The sequence below is a fragment of the Eumetopias jubatus genome, unplaced genomic scaffold (genome assembly GCF_037043125.1).
Source record: "Eumetopias jubatus isolate StellerSeaLion01/CBP00866 unplaced genomic scaffold, mEumJub1_p1.0 scaffold_11, whole genome shotgun sequence".
NCBI lineage: Eukaryota > Metazoa > Chordata > Mammalia > Carnivora > Otariidae > Eumetopias > Eumetopias jubatus.
In genome coordinates this window covers 25,512,956-25,535,566 of record NW_028274817.1, presented here as the reverse complement: position 1 = coordinate 25,535,566, position 22,611 = coordinate 25,512,956, and the positions used below count along the sequence as shown (strand labels likewise).

The window sequence follows — 22,611 nt, the reverse complement described above, 5'->3', positions numbered from 1 at the left end:
ATACAAGTACTCAGGCTACTTGAAGAAAAGAGCAAGACGAGAGTTTTCAACATGGAATATTAGTTATTGAAAAAAAAAAAGACTACTCCAACATGAATTAATACTGCTGTGGTCAGACAGAGACAGTTTAAGGATAAAAGAGAAACTCATATTGAACCTTGACTGCTCAAATACATCTCAATATGTAGGGGGAAAAAAATCACAACAGCTAAACATAGAAATTCCTTACAACTATCCTCAGCAAAGCACAAAAAGCATATGAAGGACATTACCTATCCTAACAGAAAAAGGCTACAGAAGTTTAAAGTAGCACAAGGGAAATTCACACTGGTATCAAGAAGCTTCAGGTCCTACACGTCGATAATACTCATTATGAAAGCTGTTCTCAACTGGATAATTTTATTTATACAAGGTTAAAATCCAGCCTAATAATAATAGAATAATACACCATTTAACTACCTAAGAAACCTAACTACTGGTTTACAAACAACACCCTTACAATTCGAGAGCTCATCTTACAATTCAAATACCAAACACCTATGAAAAGTATCTGGTCTGAATCTAACTTAAATTGTCTAATAAAAGAGACAGAAAAATCACCTAAAGGTCAGGAAAAAAATCTAGTTATTAATATTTTCTAACACAGCAAACACATGAAAACTGGCATCAAGTGAGCATTAGTTACAACTATGCAACCTCAATTTAAAATAACTTAATCCTCAAATTTTAAAATATATTTAATTTCTAAACATAACTGCAAACAAAAGAAAATGTTTTGATATGCTTCACTGTGAGAAAAATATTCTAGTCAAATTATTTTTATAGTAGCATTTTTTAATTAAGTATATCGTGATTTTGTTCCAAGACAGGCTTTTTTTTTTCTTTGCCCTCTCAGCTTACCTAACATTTTCTGATTTACTCACAACCAAAGATTAAAATTTCAACCTAGCAACAACAGCTTATCAATACTGCCTTAAAACATCCACTACTATAATTCTGAACAAAATGAAATACAAGTTATATACTTTAGGGATTTTTGTATCAAAGGCAAAAAGATATATGTAATTATTAAATTAAAAAACGTGTGTGTGTATATACTTACGCTAATGTCATTAAGAACATTAGATGCCTGTTCATGCTTTAGATTTCCTTTAATGACATGGTATGATAACTCATAAAGAGCCTGCTGGAAATCTGTTGAACATAAAAGAAAGACTGTAAGAACACAATCTCTTGAACATAAAAGGTAGACCCTTCTGAGGGAAGACCTCTATATTTCCTACTTCTCAGAATTATAAGTATCAAAAATAAGAAAAATATACTTCTAATGCTTTTTCTCTGACAGATTTTTTCCCTTTTACTTTCACAAAAACACAACACTAAAAGTAGAAAATAGTTAACCTTGACTCCACTACTATAACATAATTACTGCTTAAACATTTCCTTCCAATCTTTTTCTACGTATCTACATGTTTTACGTATTTGCATTCACAGTGCACATCATTTGGTATTTGGATTCCCCCACACTTTTTAAAGTATTTTCTTATGCTACCAAAGTCTCCCAAATTATTTTCAGTGACTGCATGGAATTCCAGCAGGTGGATATAAACTAATTTAACCATTTCTCTCACCAGCAAATTTCACAGCTTTGTCTACATATATTGGGATCACAGCCAATTCACTCTCAGGGCTACGCTAACAACTGGTAAAGACTACCAGTCAATATAAAATCAAGTTGTATCCATATCCTACTCTCGGAGAAATGTCTCCCCAAATCTAGATCTTTTCGCCTCTATTTCCATCAGAATTCAAACTAAAATAATGACATACATACATACGTAAAATGGCAGTTCTATGAGAACTGTCAACCACAGATAGTCTCATTCACTATTACCATAGCTTCCTTCCCTGGAGAAGGAATTCGGGGGTGGGGGGAGCTAATGATCACATGACTACCTCCTTCGGGCCATATTTTTCTTTAGTCCTATACACAGAAAACTTTACCTCCTTCCTCTCATTAAAAGTAGAAAACTGTACGGTGACAGATGGTACCTATGCTTGCGTGAGCACAGCATAATGTATAGTTATAGAGTTGTTGAATTACTATGCTGTACACCTGAAACTAATTATGTGTCGCCTATACTTCAATAAAAAAAAAGTAGAAAAACAAGTAGCTCTAAAAACAGCTGTAAAATAAAGTCAATTTATCTTTCTGAAGGGAATCAAAAATGTTTCAGGGCAAAATAGCAAGTAAAACATCAAATATTTAAAAATCTTCTCCCTTAGTTTGACTACTTGTCACAAAAAAGGAATAGCATAGAAATCAAAACATAGCAATATCCCTTTAAACCTTATTCACAATTTTATTAATTTACAATTATTTTACAATGAAATAAATTTGTCCATTAAATTATTTGCTAAAGAAATATAGCCAGAGGGAGCCCGGGTGGCTCAGTCAGTTAAGCGTCTGCCTTCAATTCAGGTCATGATCCCGGGGCCCTAGGATCAAGCCCCACGTCGGGCTCCCTGCTCAGTGGGGAGTCTGCTTCTCCCTCTCCCTCCCCCAACTTGTGCTCTCTCTCTCACTCACTCTATCTCTCAAATAAATCTTTAAAATTAAAAAATTTTAAAAAAAGAAATATAGCCAGAGTATCCCAATTCCTAATGAAGAATTCATTATTAAACATATTCTATACCTTTTTCATAAATATGCCTTCATTATGCTTATAATAAACTATAAAAGCTAAAATGCAAAGGAAAAAATTTCTATTTGTTAGTATGATAGAAATATGAGGTCAATTTCATGCTTTCAATTTCCATTAATAAAATGCTTTTACAACAAATAACACTCATGTTTAAAGTTATCCAAGGACACCTGGCTGGCTAATTCAGTGAAGCATACAACTCTTGGATCTCGGGGTTGTGGGTCCAAGCCCATCTTAGGTGTAGAGATTACTTAAAAATAAAATCTTTAAAAAAATTAAAAACTAGGAACGCCTGGGTGGCTCAATTGGTTAAGCGTCCAACTTGATTTCGGCTCAGGTCATGATCTCAGGCTCATGGAATTGAGCCCCGCATCTCATTGGGCTCCACACTCAGTGGGGAATCTGCTTCTCTCCCTCTCTCTGCCCCTCCCCCCTCTCAAGTGTGCTACCTCTAAAATAAATAAATAAAATTAAAGTTATCCAGATAACTAAGTTAGAAAAAAAAAGCAATCACTCTTGGAAGGACAAAACAGCTGAACAACATAAACTAAAGTCCCAGAAGAATATGGGCTCATAGGAGCTGAGGAAATTCTAATCTTAATCAGAGAAGGAGATTAAAATAGAGAACAAATAGCCCAGGTCATTCTGCTAACACTAAGTGACATGAAAACAATCACAATGTCGTCCACAAAAGAGCAAAGGCATTCGCCAATTCACGTGTTTTTAAATGCCCATTTAAGCGGTTAGGAACATCTACTGTATTTTAGCCACAGAAACAATAAGTGGTACTTTAAGACTACCAAGGCTAACCCCACAAAATCCTGTAAAATCTATACTAAAGTTGAAAAGCATTACATTTACAACGTGGAGAAAAACTTAACAAACCTTATAATTATACACAAAATTTAATAAAAGATTCTATCTTAATGCTAACATTTCAGAAAAAGTAGGGTTTTTCCCTTGTTTATTTTTAGTATTCTCTACACCCAATGTGGGGCTCAAACTCACGACCTGGAAATCAAGAGTTACATGTTCTTCCAACTAAGCCGGCCAGGTGCCCCTCAGAAAAAGTAGTTTTAAGGGCGGCCACAAGTAAAAGGGACTTCTAGAGATTCTTAGACATTCTTTGTGGGATTTGAACACTAAAGACACTAGTTCTTGGTTATGTCAGGGCTACTCCTATTTATCAGCCATCATTACAATATCATTTTACTGGGGGGAAGGAACTTATAAAAAGGAGAAGTAATGTGAGCAGAGGAAACTGGGAAGGGAGGGGCAGAAAGGGAAAGGGCTCAGGGAACACTACCCAGACTCAATCCCCCTAAGACAGAACGAAGGAAATTCTGAAGAAATTACATTTCAGTTAGCTTTCTGCATGGACTACCAACTGGAGCCCTTAGACCAAAGCTTGACTGTTGACAGATACCAGCCAAAGAATGTATGTATTGAGGAAGCAGGCAAAGGCAGGTGAAAGAGAGCACTGGCAATTCTGTCAATGAGGCCACGCTCATACCTATTTTTGGTTTCATACATGAATCAGAACAACCATGCAAATTAACAATAATCTGGTAGTTATTAAAGATCCATACAGTCCCATTTAAAACTGAAGAGTAATCACCCTGTGTCACACTATTTACAGTTTTCTGAAAATTCTTTCTTATTTTACCCACATAAGATTTCAATCACAGACAAGATCAAAGTTAACTGAGAAGTTATAAACTTGTTTTAAACATAAGGAAGAAAAAAAGTTAAGTATCCAAGTGCTTTCAGGAAGGAGTCTTTCTTTACTTTCTTACAATTCTGGCAGTCAACTGACTTATTCAAAAGAAAAGGCATGGGCGCCTGGGTGGCTCAGTTGGTTAAGCGACTGCCTTCGGCTCAGGTCATGATCCTGGAGTCCCGGGATCGAGTCCCACATCGGGCTCCCTGCTCAGCAGGGAGTCTGCTTCTCCCTCTGATCCTCCCCCCTCTCATGTGCTCTCTCTCTCTCATTCTCGCTCTCTCAAATAAATAAATAAAATCTTTAAAAAAAAAAAAAGAAAAGGCATTATAACAACCTCAGAAATCTTTATGAAAGATCATGCGAGTTTATAAGCAGGATAAACTGGAAAATAAGTAGGGGTGCAGGCTAGGAATGTCAAGTCTTAAAACGGGTCTTACCCAAATGACCGAAAAAAAAAAAAAAGGCTCATTTGTTAAAAAATGCTTTCCACTCAAAAATTCAAATGTTCTTTAAAAATCTTAATCATATTAATATTTAATTTCTTATAAAACAAAAGTAAATCTATAGAAAAACATTGTTTTTAATCTTCTATTCACAAAGGCATAATTTAAATAACTATAATGAATTTTTATTTAATCATTTTTTATTTAAAATAGATCACTGGTTATAAATTATTTCTTCCAGATTGAAAAAACTGTTATGGGTTCTACCTTCAGTGAAAGCTACATATGAAAATGCTTTAACCTTACTAGACATAATTGCTTTTGTTTTTGCCCCTCCTTTTCTAAATCCAAATGCCTAATTTTAAATTAATAAATGTAAAATAGTAAAAGCCTTTAAAATTAAAATTTACATCCTGTTTAATTACATCTTACTTAATAAATCATACTTGTGATATGCAGTAAACAACTCCTTTGCTTTTAATGTTTTCCATGACAACTGACTTTAATAAGATCCCCAGATACTACCTAAACATAACCAGCTTTAGTAAAAACACCACCTCAGTTTCTGGAAATTTCCTAGTGCAAACAAAATCGAATAGTTTTTCCGTACTAGCTTTTCTCTTCTGTTTATGACTGATAGCTAGTCTGTATAATTTTTAATACAGCTAGCAACTGCTGATATTTGGCCAAATATACCATGTCACAATGATAAAAGCCAAGCAATATATGATTATGCAGATCAAACACCTATATACAGAAATATATAGTCTTACTATAACTACAGTTTTAATCTTAACGGTAATATATTCATATAAAGGCTTTATATAATGTGAACTATCTCATAGCTTTTGTTTTTCATTCATAACAATTTAATGGAAAACAGAACATCTATTAATTTTGACCAAGCCAAAAATAATAGCTATGATACTTTTAAAAGTCTTACCTCTGTAAGTTGAACTATCATGGCTTTTATTTTCACTGAGGATCCGGCATAAATGCAAACTAGAATAAAATAGAAATAATCTGCATTCATTTCCAATCCTAATATAGATGACCTTTAGAAAGCAAATTATATCAACTAAAAATATTTGGAAACGTATAAGATGTATTTAAAACCATTAGTTTATAATGAGAATAAAACAAACCTAAAAACCCTAATTGGTCAGAACTGGAGGATGCTAGTAAATCAATTCATTATTTTTGAAAACTGGAAATGAGTAAAAAACACTTAATCTGCCTTTCACATATGAGCCAATAATTGATAAGAAATGTCTCTGTACTGAAGTATTTCAGTTAATAAAGAAAGAATGACAGAAGAACACCACCATTTAAAGATCCCTAATAAATTAAAGGATCTAAACATCTATCAGGAACTGTTTACATCACAAGAAGAGACAATCAAACATTTTGTGTGTCCTAATCCTGATGAAAGAATACACCACCCACCTATGAAGTTGTCTTTAAGAAAAAAAAAAAAAAAAGCCATGAACCTAAATTCAAACTGTGGGGAAACTGTACAGACAATGACCCAGTCTCTTCAACAAATACCCTGCAAGGAAAAATTAAAGATGCCAGGGAATCCTCAGGTTAAAAAAGGCTTGAGAGATACATCAATCAGTGTTTGGATCCTGTTTCAAACAAGTATTTTTTTTCAAGTATTTTTAAAATTAATATTTCTGAGTCAACTGGAGTATTTTATAAAGATCTTATAAACTTTGGGGGCGCCTGGGTGGTACAGTCGGTTAAAGCATCTGACTCTTGGTTTGAGCATCTTGCTCAGGTTTGATCTCAGGGTCATGAGATCAAGCCCCACGTGGGCTCTGCGCTCATCAGGAAGTCTGCTTGAGTTTCTCCCTCTCACTCTGCCCCTCCCCCCAGCTCGCTCTCTCTCTCATGCTCTCTAATAAATCTTCAAAAAAATGATTTTATAAATTTTATGAAAATGTATCTTTAAAAGATAATACTGAAATATTCACGGATAAAATGGGAATGGGAAAATGGGTGTGGGGTATTAGGTGAAACAAGACTGGCCAGCAGTTGAGAACTACGAAAGTTGATTGATGGATGATTTCATTAGTATTCTGAATACTTTCTCATCTGTTTGAGATTTTTTTCCAATAATAAAGTTTAAAAACAAAAAACCTGAGGGGCGCCTGGGTGGCTCAGTCGTTAAGCATCTGCCTTCGGCTCAGGTCATGATCCCAGGGTCCTGGGATCGAGCCCCACATCGGGCTCCTGCTTGACGGGAAGCCTGCTTCTCCCTCTCCCAGTCCCCCTGCTTGTGTTCCCTCTCTCGCTGTGTCTCTCTCTGTCAAATAAATAAATAAAATCTTAAAAAAAAAAAACTGAAAGTTGAAAAAAAACATTTTAAATACCTCTTCATTAGATTAATTTAAATATTGTAAAGAAGGATAGATATACACAATACAGTGAAAAGAGGTATGCTTAATTGGAATTCCAGAAAGAAGAGAAAACAGGGACAAAAACGATTTTTGAAGAAATAATAGCCAAGAATTCAGTTTTCTAGAACTGAAGTGAAATCCACAACTGGACACATCATAATAAAGCTAGAGAAAACCAAAGACAAAATCAGTTAAGCACCTGAGGGGGGAAAAAAGACAGTATCTTCAGGACTTCTCAACCAGAACACTGAATGCAAAAGATAGCTGAAAGATACATCCAAAGTGCTAAAACAAAGTATCTGCCCACCTAAAATTCTATACCCAAAAAGCATAGTTCCAAGTTCCAAGAAAAGGCAAAATAAGGACTGAAGTTCAGACAAATAACTGATTCACACACTAAAATAAACACTTAAGGACATTTTTTAGGCAGAATAAAAGTTATTCCAGAGAGAACTTTGGAGTTGAAGCAAGAAATGAGGAAAAAGTGGCAAGTATATGGGTGATTCTAAAAGAATATTAACTGATAACAGTAATAGTGTCTTGTGGTATTTAAACATGTGCAGTATTAAATATATAGATAAATGGAAAACTAATATTGAAATACATCAAGACTTATGTGGGTTTATCCCAAATACACAAAGTTGGTTCAAATTAATTCACATTAAACTGACTTTTAAAAATCACACGACTTCAACAGATGCATAAAAGACATTTGACAAAATTCAACATCCATTCACTACTTTTTTAAAAAAGACTTAAAAATAGGAATAGAAAGGACCCGTTATAATTTGGTAAAGTAGCAGTTCTGATAGTGTGGTTCATGAACCCCTGATCCCCAAGACACTTTCTAGAGTTCTGCAAGGTCAAAACCATATTCATAATAATACTAAGACTTCATTTCCCTTTTTTGCAGTATTAACATTTACACTACCAGTTCATTTCTTTTTTTTTTCTTAGAGGGGGAAGGGGCAGAGGGAGGAGAGAGAATTCTCAGCAGGCTCCATACCTAGCTTGAAGCACGACATGGGGCTCGATCTCACAACCCTGAGAGATCATGACCTGAGCCGAAAACGAGAGTCCAACGTTTAACCAACTGAGCCACCCAGGTGCCCATGCACTAACAGTTCAAAAGAAAAGGAAGGAAAGACTGCTGGCACCTTAGCACGTATCAAGGCACTTGCACCAAACTGCTTCATTGATTCTCCGTGACCAAGAAATCAAAGGAAAGAGGGTCACCTGGGTGGTTCAGTTGGTTGCGCATCGGAGTCCTGATTTTGGCTCAGGTCATGATCTCATGGGTTCTGAGATTGAGCCCCACATTGGACTCTCTGGTCAGTGGAGAGTCTGCTTGGGATTCTCCCCCTCTGCCTCTCGCCCAACCCACGTGTGCATGCTCTCTCTCTCTCTCTCAAATCAACCCTTAAAAAAAAAAAAAAAAAGGAAAGGAAAGAATAAAGCCAGTCCCGTGTAAGATGTCACCAAACTATTTTATTTTTCACGATCATTCTCAAAACAAAAGCCAGTTTCACTTAAGAAGGTACTTGATGGGAGTGGCATCAGCAAGATGGCAGAACAGGAAGTCCCAGGTTCTCCTTCCTCCCAAAGAAACACCAACTCAACAACAATACACATACCAATTCCCATCATGAGAAATTCAGAAACCAGTTAAGAAGCTCCTGCACACCAGGTGAGCACTAAACCAACTGCATCAAAGCCAGCAGGAAAATTCATGTCACCCTTTCACCACAGTCCTTCCTCCTGGCACAGCACCACACAATTAGGAAAAAAACCTCCCAGCTCCCAAATTCCCCCTGAGGATGAAAGAGAAGACTGGACTTTATATCTAACATTCTGACTTGGGATAGGGGCTGCCTGAGGAACTAGTTTCTTTCCTGAACATCTTGGAGCACAGACAGGACCTTGCGTACCCTAGGTGCCTGAGGCCTGCTGACAACAACAAAAAGCTGGGTGGCAAGCTGCAGATCCACAGAATCCATAGTACAGCAAACAGAAACCAATACAGCTCAGTAACCTCTCCCTCAGGGGAGAAAGAATATCCAACATTCCAGCTTTTGGGGGGACTGCCTGGGGGGACTAGTTTCTGTTTAGACTGACCTAGGGCAGTGACAGCATCCAGCCTACTCTAGCTGCCTAGGGGCCACCAAGAACAAAAAAGAGCTGGGTGGTATGCTGCTACTTCATAGGACCCAGAGTACAACAGATGGACACCAAAGGAGTACAAGCTTCTGAAAAAAAGAAACTGGAAAATTCCTTTAATGTGGAATCTACACACATAAATCCAAAAGACACATTCCAGGGAAAAGGTTTGAGAAGCCCCCAGAATCTATAGCCAGGCTGATTGGTAAAGGCTTTTCCCTGTACTAAGCAGGTCCATAAAGACTGGGAGAGAGGAGTGTTCTTTCAAATATAATCATACAAACACAAAATTAAAAAGAACATAAAGAGGGGTGCCTGGGTGGCTCAGATGGTTGGACATCTGCCTTTGGCTCAGGTCATGATCCCAGAGTCCTGGGATCAAGCCCCCACATTGGGCTCCTGGCTCGGCAGGGAGCCTGCTTCTCCCTCTCCCTCTGCTTCTCCCCTGCTCATGCTCTCTCTCTGTGTCTAAAATGAATAAATAAAATCTTTAAAAAAAAAAAGAATGTAAAGAAACAGGGAAGACGGCCCGATAAGAGGAACAAAATGGGTCTCCAAAAACTGACCCTAAAGAATTAGAGATACGTGAGTTACCTGACAAAGAATTTAAAATAACCATCATAAAGATGCTCAATGAGCTCAGGAAAATGCAACAATAAAATGAGATTTTCAACAAAAGGACAGAAAATATTTAAAAGGAACTGAACAAATTCTGGAGCTAAAGAATGTAATAACTGGGGCCCCTGGCTGGCTCAGTCAGTAGACCATGAAACTCTTGATCTCAGAGTCATGAGTTTGAGCCCCATATTGGGCTTAAAGAAAAAAAAAAAACTAATAACTGAAAAATAAAAAAAGAGGTTCAAAAGCATTTATGGATACTCATATGCAAAAGAATGAAATTGGACACTTATCTTATATCATACAAAAACCAACTCAAAATGGATTAAATACATAAATTTAAGATCCAAAACTGTGGCATTCTTAAGAGAAAAGCTTTATGACATTGGTCTTGGCAATGATTTCTTGGCTATGACAACAAAAGCAAAAACAGACAAGTAGGACATCAAGCTAAAAATTGTATGCACAGCAAAGGAAACAGAATGTAAAGGCAACCTATGGAATGGAAGAAAATATATGCAAACCATATATCTGATAAGGGGTTAATATCCAAAATATATAAGGAACATCTATAATTCAATAGCAAAAAAACAAGCCAATTAAAAAATGGGCAAAGAACTTGAACACATTTCTCCAAAGCAGACATACAAATGGCCAATAGTTATATGAAAAGATGTACAACATCACTTATCAAGAGAAATGTAAATCAAAACCACAGGTATCACTTCTGTAAGGATGGCCATTATAAAAAAAAAAAAAAACAGAAACAGAACACCTGATAAAGGAGTTATCCAAAATATACAAAGAACTCTTAAAATTCAATTAAAAAAATTCAATTTAAAAATGGGCAAAAGCCCTTAACAGACATTTCACCAAAGATATACAGATGGCAAAATAAGCATATGAAAAGATGCCCTACATTATATGTCATCAGGGAAATGCAGATTAAAACAAGATACCACTACACACCTATTAGAATTGCCAAAATCTGGAAAACCGCCAATACTGAATGCTATTAAGGATGTGGCACAACAGGAACTCTCAATCATTACTGGTGAAAATGAAAAATGGTACAGCCACATTGGAACAGTTTGGTGGCTTCTTATAAAACTAAACACACTCTAACCTTATGATCCAGCAATCTCACTCCTTGGTATTTACCCATATGATCCAGCAATCTCACTCCTTGGTATTTACCCAAAAGAAGTGAAAACTTATGTCCACACAAAAACCTACACATAGATGTTTACAGCAGCTTTATTCATAATTGCCAAAACCTGGAAGCAACCAAGATGTACTTCAGTAGATGAATGGATAAAATGCTATTATTCAGTACTGAACAGAAATGAGCATTCAAGCCATGAAAAAACATGGGGGAACCTTAAATGCATATTCCTAAGTGAAGAAAACCAATCTGAAAAAGCTGTATAGTATATATTCTCAACTATATGACATTTTGGAAAAGGCAAAACTATGGAGAGAGTGAAAAGATCAGTGGTTGCCAGGGGTTGGGGGTAGCCAGAGAGATGAACAAACAACACAGAGGATACTTAGGGCAGGGGAAATACTCTGATACTCTAACAGAGGATACATATCAGTACACGTTTATATAAACCCATAGAATATACAACACCAAGAATGAAGTCAAAGGTAAACTATGAACTTTGGGTGATTGTGATGTGTCAACATAGATTCACCAACTGTAACAATAAAGGTACCACTCTGGTGGGGAATGTTGAAAATAAAGAAGATAGCTATGCATGTGCGGGGGCAAGGGGTAAATGGGAAATCTCTGTACCTTCTTCTCTAGTTTTCGGTTAACCTAAAACTGCTGTCAAAAATTAATTCTTTGGAAAAAAAAACAAAACAACAAGTGCTGGGGAGGATGTGGAGAAACTAGAATCCTTGTGAATTGTTGGTGGAAATGTAAAATGGTGCAGCAACTACGAGAAGTAGTATGGAAGTTCCTCAAGTAATTAAAAATAGAACTACAACCCAGCAATCCCACTTCTGGGTATTTATTCACAAGAGTTAAAATCAGGATTTCAAAGAGGTATTTGCACTCCCATGTTCACTGCAGCATTATTCACAATAGTCAAAAGGTAGAAACAAACAAAATGCACATCAACAGATGAATGTATAAAGAAAATGTGGCATATACATACAACTGAATATTCCTTCAGCTGTAAGAAGGAATTCCTGTCATATACTACAACATAGATGAGCCTTGAGGACAGTATGCAAAGTGAAATAAGTCAGTCACAGAAGCATAAATACTGCAGGATTCTGCTTATATGAAGTATATCTAAGGGAGTCAAATTCATAGAAGCAAAAAGTGTAATTTCAATGGTTGCCAGGGACTAGAGAAAAAGAGAAATGGGGAGTTGCTATTCAATGGGTATAAAACTTCAGTTACACAAGACAAAAAAGATCCAGAGATCTATTGTACAACATTGTGCTTATCTTTAACAATATGGTACTGTTCACTTAAAAATTTGGTAAGGCTGATCTCGTTATGTGTTTTTATCTATAATAAAAAAATGTGCTTGATGAAGTAGTAAAAAAAAATATTACTTTAATTAAATCCTGAGCCCTGAGAACACATTTTTTAAGAACATATATTTTAATATTCTATGTGACAAAATGGAAGTTACACATAAAGCATTTCTGCCACACACCAAAATACTACAGTTGTCTCCAGGAAAATCACTTAAGCAACTGTTTAAATCGTGAGCTGAGCTAGCCACTTTTTCATAAAATGCCATTTTTACTTGAAAGAACAACTGACAAACAATGGTTATTCAGACTTGGGGCTTTGGCAGGCGTTTTCTCAAAAATGAACCAACTGAGCCAGTCACTTCAAGGAAAACAACTGAGAGTATTTGTTGCCAATGATAAAATGTGAGGTTTCAAACAAAAATCCAAATAGTGAAAAACTTACAGCTGCCACCATGGACTTGACTAATTCCCAATTCATAAAAACTTTCCTGATTAGTTCAGTGATGATACTAAAGAATGTGGGTTTTTTAAATTTAATACAATGTACTGTGTCAATATTTGGAAGAGCTGCATCATTCAGTGAACCAGTATTTCCCAACTGACCAATGCATGATGTTGCAAAATAATGCATGGGTAAAGATTTCAAATAAAAGACAAATGCATTTTAATTTAACATAGTACAAAAAGTTCACTGATGTGGTTTTGGATTTGGCATTGCAACAAACCATTAAGAAACTACCACCTGACAAATTTTGACATGATACCAAAGAAGAATATATACAATTACCTGGAAAGACTATTAAAATTCTCCTCCTTTTGCCAACTATTTATCTGTGTGAGGCTGGATTTTCTTCATATACATCATCCACAACAATATATTGCAAACCCTACTTCATAGCACATATAAAAATCAACTCCATTTAGGTAAGGCTTAAAAATGAAAAGCAAAATAATATGTTTCCAGAAGATCATAGGAGGATAAGTTCATTTGCCTTGGAATGGGGAAAAGACTGCTTAAACACAAAAAACTACTAATCATAAAGCAAAAGATCAATAAATTTGACATTAAAATAACTTCTGTTCATCAAAAATCACCATTTTAAGAGTGGAAATGCAAGCCAAAGAGTAAAAGATACCTGCCACATATACACTATAACTCACAAAGGACACAAATACAGACTCTATAAAGAACTCCTACAAATCAATGAAAGAAATGCAAACAATCCAATAGAAAAATGGAAGAAAAAATATAAAGAGGCCTTTCGCAAGAAATCAAAAATCCAACCAGCCAATAACATAAAAAAACGCCCATGGGGATGCCTGGGTGGCTCAGTCGGTGAAGTGTCTGCCTCCGGCTCAGGTCATAATCCCAGGGTCCTGGGATCAAGTCCCACATCGGGCTCCTAGCTCAGCGGGGAGCCTGCCTTCTCCCTCTGCCTGCCACTCTCCCTGATTGTGCACTTTTGCTCGCCCACTCTCTCTCTCTCTGACAAATAAATAAAATCTTTAAAGAAAATTAAAATTAAAAAAGATGCCCATGAAAATATAAGCCCCAATATAACACCATTACATAAATATTGACAAAAAATTTAAAGTCTGACAATATTAGGGATGCCTGGGTGGCTCAGTCCATTAAGCGTCTGCCTTTGGCTCAGGTCATGGTCCCAGGGTCCTGGGATGGAGTCCCACATCAGGCTCAGCGGGGAGCCTGCTTCCCCCTCTGCCTGCCACTCCCCCTGCTTGTGCTCTCTCTCTCTGACAAATAAATAAAATCTTTAAAGTCTGACAATATTAAATGTTAGCGAGGATGTGAAGCAAGGGGAACTCCCATACACCTGCTTTTGGAAGTGTATTTTGAAATAGCTTCAGTTTATAGGAGAGCTGAAGTTAGTCACAATCTAGAACGCAGCGATTTTCTACACTTCAGTATATATCCCACAAAAACACATGCTTATATACACCAAGATACTTGTATAAGAATGTTTCATTGGCGCTGTTGGTAATAGCTGAAATTTCAAAACAGCAAAATTGTTTATCAATAGCACAAGAAATAAAATTATGGTAGAGTTATGCAATGGAGCATCTTGTAACTATGAAAATCAAAGAATGGCAAATACTTGCAAAAATACTGATGGATCCTAAAGACATAATGTTGCGCAAAAGCAGCCAGATACAAGAGAATACACCCTCTATGATTCCATTTATAGGAAATTCAACAACAAACTTAAGTTTATAGGGTAGTAAAACTGTAAATAAAAACAAGGAAGAGAAAACCATAAATGTCAGGATAATGGTTACCATGGAGAGGAAAAAAGTGTGCAATCTGGAAGGCGGTTGTCTTGATCTGGGTGTGAGTTACATGGATGTGCATATTACACTGATTCTTTAGGCTCTACATTTAAGTTTTATGCAATTTTCTGCATTGTTTTAATTGCACAATTTACAAAAAGAAATATTCTTTTTTTAAAAGATTTTATTTATTTATTTGAGAGAGAGAATGAGAGATAGAGAGCATGAGAGGGAAGAGGGTCAGAGGGAGAGGCAGACTCCCTGCTGAGCAGGGAGCCCGATGTGGGACTCGATCCCGGGACTCCAGGATCATGACCGGAGCCAAAGGCAGTCACTTAACCAACTGAGCCACCCAGGCGCCCCCAAAAAGAAATATTCTTATTACAAGTTGCACAAGGCTCTAACAAAAAAGAAAACCAATGAATGCGTGTTTTTTACTTTTATGTCTAGCAATCCTTTTTCCGCAGTCAATAAAACAATTTTTAAGACTTCTAGAATATCACTCTATTATCACACCTAAAGTGAAATATGCCACATTACAATCACCCACACAGAGATTATCTACTCTGCAGATTATCTATGCTATCGCAGCTCACCACTCTGTCTTTTGATTATTTCAATACTTCATCATCATGATGAGCAGAGTAAGGTTGTTTAAAGGCAATAAAGTAAACTTTTCTTGGTCAACAATTTACATGTAGGTCTCACAAAATTATCTTCAAAGTCAAAGAATAAAAAGGCCTTGCCAATGGAGACTAATTAAATCTGCATAGTTTGAAATTTTCATTTAGTTATTAGTTTCTTAACCAACTCCTATTAAAAAACAAAAAGAAAAATTTTCAGAGAGTACATTATAAATGGTAAAATAAACTGATTTAAGTTTGACCCCAAATACTTTCAACTACTTCCCTGAAAACTAAACAGGCTTTCCAATGTGCTGAGAACAGTGGTAAAGCTTTTAATTTCTCAAAATGTTAAACCTACCACAAGCTTATCTGAAATATAAAACAAAATCAATCTTCCTTCCAACAAGCAACACAGAAAAATCTGCTTCAGACTAGCATCAGAAAATGTAACCTAAAAATGTCTACCATCTAGCTCTTTTCTGTTAAGAGTAAATATAGAAGAAAGTTGGGGCGCCTGGGTGGCTCTGTCATTTAGGTGTCTGCCTTTGGCTCAGGTCGTGATCCCGGGGTCCTGGGATCCAGCCCCGTGCTGGGCCTCAGGGAGCCTGCTTCTCCCTCTCCCTCTGCAGCTCCCCCTGCTTGGGCTCTCTCATTCTTGTTCGTTCTCTTCTCTCTCTCTCATATAAATAAGTAAAATCTTTAAAAAAAAAAAAAAAAGAAAGAAAGTATATCAAGATCACTTCAATATTTGTTGTAAAGTATTAAAACAATTCCTTGTGGTTCTCACTGTCCCCAAAGGTTCAATTCCCTTTAGAAAGTACTAGTACGAAACATTGGTTTTTGACAGAAGAATGGAATGGAATCAAGTAACTCATCGTTCCCTTTGTATCCAGACTACTAAAAAGCAAGGTCAAATATTCCTTATGGTAAACATTACATGCTTGTTTACATTTTCAATAGCTTCATTTTCTGTTTGTTTTAATAAGTTTAAAGCATATCTTTCACAATAATCCTTCCAGTGGGGAGGAGGGAATGTCAGTGTTCCCACCTCATCCCACCTAATCTAATGGTACAGCCACTGTTACATAATTTTAAGAAATAATTGAAACATAATTCCATCTTGTCAGTCACAAGGCCACAAACATACTCATTAGAATGTAGGTGATAATGTCATCATGAACTATTAATTAGCATCTCAAAGATTTGCTCAAATTGTGTAAGGAATTACAGATGGTTTATTACGATAAGGCAATTCACCTGCATAAGATACTTTTATTTCCCTAGTATAAAACAGCTCTTCTCTAGTTGGAGGAGGAAACTAAACCAATTGCTAAGAATGTTTCCCCAATCAGTAGATTTGTCCATGCTCTTCTCCCTAAGTAATTCACTAACAGAAGATCAATCATAAAGTATCCTTAAAAAAACAATTCTGGGTGCCTCAGTCCGATAAGCATCTACCTTCGGCTCAGGTCATGATCCCAGGGTCCTGGGACTAGGCTCACATCAAGCCCCTCATCACATTGCTTCTCCCTCTCCCTCTGCAGCTCCCCCGGCTTGTGCTGTCAAATAAATAAAATCTTAAAAAAAAAAAACAAAACAAAACAAAACCACAATTCTGTTTTTGAATACTGCATGTCTTACCACACCCATTAAACAGTTTTAGTACTCTATCCTAAATTATAAAGGAAGAAAAAAAAAACTACCTCCAGTAGTTGCCCATTTTAACGTGGCTTAATCAAATATTCTGCCTCAGTCTAAGTGATTATTTTATTCCTCTCATAACTCCAAATAATTGAGTTTGCCAGTTTTTCCACTTTTAAAACAATTTGGTGCCAGTTTTTCCACTTTTAAAACAATTTGGTGCTATTATGGAGGAGATGCTGTCTCAGGTCCCTGAGAACAAAGACAGAATCTACATTCTGTCAAAGACCTGTGAAACTTAAACTGAATGTCTTAAATTCTTCCAAGGACTCATGAGGTATTTTGTGAATAGTTCTTGAGTATTTAGCTTTCCACCTAGCTTGAATCCATTTTCCAGTAAAAAAGGAAACAGCACAAGCCTGAGCTACTTGATTATGGTCACCATCTCAAAGTTGGCTTCACATATGAAACACTGATGTCAATTTGTCCTTCAATTAATTCTTAAAAGCAAAACAACAAAAAAGGCTAAATTTGGTGAAGCAAAGTACTACCTCTACTATCATTATCAGAACAGAAATATAACACAAAAATGAAATATTGGGCATGTAGTTTTATCTTGAAACATGTATTTATGAAAATGAAAATATTCACTTTATGAGGAGGAAAGGAAACAGGAAATGTTTAAAAAAGAACAAAGGTTCCTGCACACAAGTACATTAATAGCGCTCTTTGTACCTTAATATTTAAGCACTGGAGAATAATTTAATTTTTCTAACAAAGAAAGCAATGCCTAGAAAATCTCCTGATATTGCTACATTTTTTTGAAAAATGCATTTCTCTTACCAGGAAAAAGGACGAAGATTTATTCTTAATTTGTGAATACAGGTCAAAATGAGAAAATAAATGCCAATGAAAACTAAAATATGAAGAAAAGGCTTCAGATAAAACTTCAGCTGAAAGAGCATCTTTTGAAGAAAAAAAAAAGACAACTACCAAGACAAATCTCTTTGAATGATTATTTGCCACAGACTCCCTCCCCCTACCTCCCTCCAAAAAATTCAAGTCAGACAACATTTAATGAACGTCCAAATGCACTTAGCTAAGTTCTGGAAGATGTAAAATCATTTAGCAGCAGCAAAAGACAAAGAATGGCAATCAAAACATCTGACAATTAAATTTTAAAAGCTTATTGTAACTACCAATAATTAATAAGGTGAGAGCTAACAAAAATTTCTAATTGATATGTAAATTTTTTATATAATTAAGTTCTTGGAACAAATAGATAATATTCAACAAATATAGGTATTTCAAAATTAGACCAAGTATGGGCATGAGGCCAAAGTCTTCAGATTAAGAGCTTGAAACATAAATCCTCCATTAAGGTTGCTTGTGACACAAAGAAATGTTGAGTTCACTGTGTTAATGATTTCTACTAAAAACAAAATTCACCACTGGATCTACCAGCACATGCAAGTTTATTAGCATAATCATGGCAAGTCCTATGCTTATATGAAGTCGTCAAGGAACTAAAACTCTAATTCCAAAATTGAAGTGATTAAATCCTTATCTTTCATATGTGGCAGAATTCATAAGTTTGCATTTAGATGTGAAACTTGTAAGAATAGATCTAAATGTTACTAGAAAAGACCCTTAATAATTATGTTTTGGGGGCGCCTGGGTGGCTCAGTTGGTTAAGCGACTGCCTTCGGCTCAGGTCATGATCCTGGAGTCCCGGGATCGAGTCCCACATCGGGCTCCCTGCTCAGCAGGGAGTCTGCTTCTCCCTCTGACCCTCTTCCCTCTCGTGCTTTCTATCTCTCATTCTCTCTCTCTCTGAAATAAATAAAATCTTTAAAAAAAAAAAATAATAATAATTATGTTTTGGTAGTCCTCCTTTGTCCTTTTGGTGTCCGTGGGTAAAGATCACTTTAAAAGTTCTATAATTTATCATTAAAAACATAATCAGTATCTCTGGAAACAACAGGTTAGCTAGGTATGTGACTGACCACTTAGACAAGCAAAATAAAGTTTTTTCTTTTCCCCATAATTACCTAACAAAGCTTATTCTTCAAAGCCAAGACTTTCCATCCTAAAACAGTTGCTTTTCAACTTACTGAAAATCTTAATTAAGAAACTGCCCTCTCTGAAATTTACTAAATGTCCCATACATCTCATGTGTTGCTTTAACACTATGTGGCTGAAGCTGACTACAACTCCCAAAATATACTGGTAAGAAGTGACCGACAAGAAATGAACTAAAAACCTCATGAAATACTTCATGCATTTTTCTTTAAAAGATAATTTTCAGTCAAGTTAAATCTCATCTGCTAATTTATCTCGTTAAAAACTAAAAACTCACCCAAGATGTTATTTTAAATATTGGTCATATTCTAAAAGCCAAATCTATAAATGGGTTCACTAATAATTTGTTGGCACATTACCTTCATTTTTAACATTTCTAGTTGCTGGCTTATAATTAAGAGGCTCTGTTTTCAGAGAAAGGAAAGGATTTTTGGTAATGTATTTACAAGACCACTCATTCTAATAAAATGAAAATGCTAGATACAAAAACTCTGAAGTTAGACTATATACAACAAAGTTTTCAAAGAGGGGAAAGAGGTCAAGAAATGAAACCTAAGTACTGGATGGTGATGTGTTTGCCTATTTAAAACATTTCGTTATGTCATACAATTAACACCTTATGCTCTCTTCATATAACAGAATATAATTATAAAACTGACTACACTGATTTGGATCTACGGTAATTCAAACTACATTCCTCAAGCCATGGAATAACTACATACAAATAAGCCCTAACAACAGTTTTGAAAAAGCTCTTCAGGAACAATACGGGTAACATGGATCATGCAAATATACATAAAGTGAATCCAAAATCTCATTTTGATGAGGTACTTCAACCTCCTACATCACTATTTTTCTCCAACCACTGCCGGTAAGAAGTCAAGAAGAATTTCACCTCCTAGCCCTAATGCCACTCATTCTAAGGTGAAAGTAATAATAATAAAACTGTCAAAAACAGCTGGAAGGAGGAAGCTGTGCAATCTACTGAAGATGACAGGCCCTAAATAACTAAGTAGGTAAACAAAACAATGAACTGATTTATCAGTTTGGGGAGGTTATCCTAATCTAACATAGATGAAAATGATGGTTTGGTTAGGTAACCTCCCATCCTGCCTTCCCTGCACACAAGGAACTTAATAGCGATTTGTTAAATAGCATGTACAAGGATCTGGAAAACGTTCCTAACAGTTAAAAATGAATGTTTATCGAATAGACTTCTCACTTAATAAACCAATAAGCCCTCACTCTAAGCATATGCTAGAAAAGCTAGGGGGAGAGGGAGAAGGGGCGGGAGCGGGGGAGGGGGGCGGGGCGGGAGGGTTGAACCAAAATAAATATGAACCACAGTCCCCACTCTTCAAGGGTCTCTCAATTCGTTAGAGTACAAGAGTATGCAGGAGAGTCAAAGACCAATTAATTGCTAACCTGAGTGGTGCGGACTTTAAGAGCAAGGGCTGTCCAGAGAAGTTTAAATATCTAAAGATTGGAATAATAATATTACTTTTAATAGCTATCACTTGAGCACTTACTATAAGCCAAGTGCTTTACAGGCATTATTTAGTCTTCACAACAATCCTTTGAGTAGAGTACTTATTAATCCCAATTTACTCAAGGGGAAACGGTCAAAGTGGTTAAGGAACTTACCCAAGGTCACTCAGCTAGTTAAGTGGCTAAGACCGCCGCTTACCCAAGAAATTACAATTCTAGAGCTCACACAGTTAAGACTTCGTAAAGCAGTGAGAGTGCGCGCGAGGGGGGCGGGGGGAGGCCATATAGGCTGGCAATATTACACTCGCAAGATCGGGCAACGCATTCCCCGGGTTTCGTTCGAAGTAACGAAGTTCCAAAGATTCGCTATCTTTTGCACCAGCAACCTAAACTGACGGGGGGGGGGGGGGGAGACGACCGCAAAAATGGCTAAGGAGAGTTAATCTCATACAATGTTGAGCTTTAGCTAATAAAGCGATTCAGAGAAAGAAACTAGAAGTAAGTTATTTGTTTTTGAATCTGGGGTTTTACTGCTTAAACGATTTCTTTCCGAGAGAGCGCGAACTGAAATTTTGGGCGAGGAAACCGCGGGTATGGCAAATTACTGTTTTCTGTATTACCGGGGGAAAAAAACAAGTTTTATGACTAAAGGAAACGCGTTATTCCAGGTACTCGAGAACCTTGGAGAGTTGCCAAAATTAGTTGCAGTCCCAGGACAAAATGGGGTTTAGGAAACATTTAATGACGAAAGTTGAATCAAAACCGAAATGGCTCTAAAGTGAAAAAACGGAGCAAAGAAATGCCGGTAGGTCTTCGGGGAAAGCGGCAATCCCAGCTACACTTCTCCCACGGCCAGTGGCGCCGCGCGAGGCCGGGACAATCCGAAAGGACCGCTCCCCGGGAGGAAGAGAGGTACCAAGCGGGGCTCTTCGCGACGCCCCGGGCACCGCGGCGGCGGCGGGCGGAGAGGAGGGGAGGGAGTCGGGACGGTTCGCCCTCCCCGGACTTCGGGCAAAGGAGGCGTCGGGCTCCAAACTGCAGAGTCGAACGGATGCAGAGTAAAGAAATGGGACAGAGAGATGGAAAGTCCGAAACCCCCCGGCGCGGCCCCGCAAAAAGAAAGGAGCCAAGTGAGCTCAAGCAAAGAGGGGGACAAAAAGAGACGGAGCGGGAGCGCGGGGACCCGCAGGGGCGAAACGGGAGTTCTGCTAAGAGACTAAAGGAACACAGCCTACGGCGGGCAACGGGGATTTCAGAGAGGCCAGAGAAGGAAGGAGGTCGGCGACGGTTACCGGCACCTCTCCTCCCCGAGTTCGAAACTCCTAGCCAACCCTCCACACCCGCCGCCCGGATGGGGGAGGGGGCACATCTTCCCCCCACAACCTTTCCCCACATGGGAGAGCACGGCTGACGCCCGGGCCCGGCCCGGCCGTGCGCCCGCCTCCAGCCCGGACACTCACAATTCGCCTCTCCCTGATTTCTCCCAGTTCTTTATCCACTCTACGGGAACCACCACAGTTGCGGCCGCCATCTTCCCCTCACTAGTAGCAGAGGCCCGGATGTGTAGCACGCGAGCGAGGGGTCAAAGGGGAGCACCGCCCACGGGGAATGCCGGGAGCTGCGAGTTCGGTTTTCGATTTCCCGCCCCACTTTCCTCCCCACCCGCGGAAACCCGAGGCCTTGCCTGTAACTAGGTGGCTGAGACCCATGGGTTCCTTTGCAGAGTGACTGTGCCGACCGCGCCCTCTACAACCCTTGCCCTAGCTTCCCTTTAGAACAGGAAAAATGCCATCCCCAGGCCGACTCATAGCCCTTATCTTCTTCCGTAGTATCTACTCCAGGCCACTAATTCAAACATGTATTTTTCAAGCCCCTAGTATGTGCTAGACACTGGGGACAGAGAAGCAATAAGCCATTGCGCCTACCCTCAACGAGCTC

General features: G+C 37.6%; 1 protein-coding gene across 13 annotated transcripts in view; it reads right to left on the bottom strand.

The window, feature by feature from the left end:
- Positions 1-22,222, bottom strand: part of THOC2 (THO complex subunit 2) — a 114,170-nt gene extending 91,948 nt beyond the window's left edge. For 12 of the 13 annotated variants that reach the window (XM_028122705.2, XM_028122704.2, XM_028122706.2 and 9 more), the window contains exons 1-3: positions 22,134-22,216; positions 5,815-5,873; positions 1,103-1,194 (exon numbers count right to left, since the gene is read on the bottom strand). In XM_028122705.2, coding sequence (XP_027978506.1) covers positions 1,103-1,194; positions 5,815-5,873; positions 22,134-22,204 — 222 coding nt within the window. In that variant the 5' untranslated portion in view covers positions 22,205-22,216. Of the gene's footprint in view, positions 1-1,102; positions 1,195-5,814; positions 5,874-22,133 lie in introns of all 13 variants that reach the window. The other variant, XM_028122713.2, reaches the window with a different exon arrangement.
- Positions 22,223-22,611: the final 389 nt, after the last annotated feature.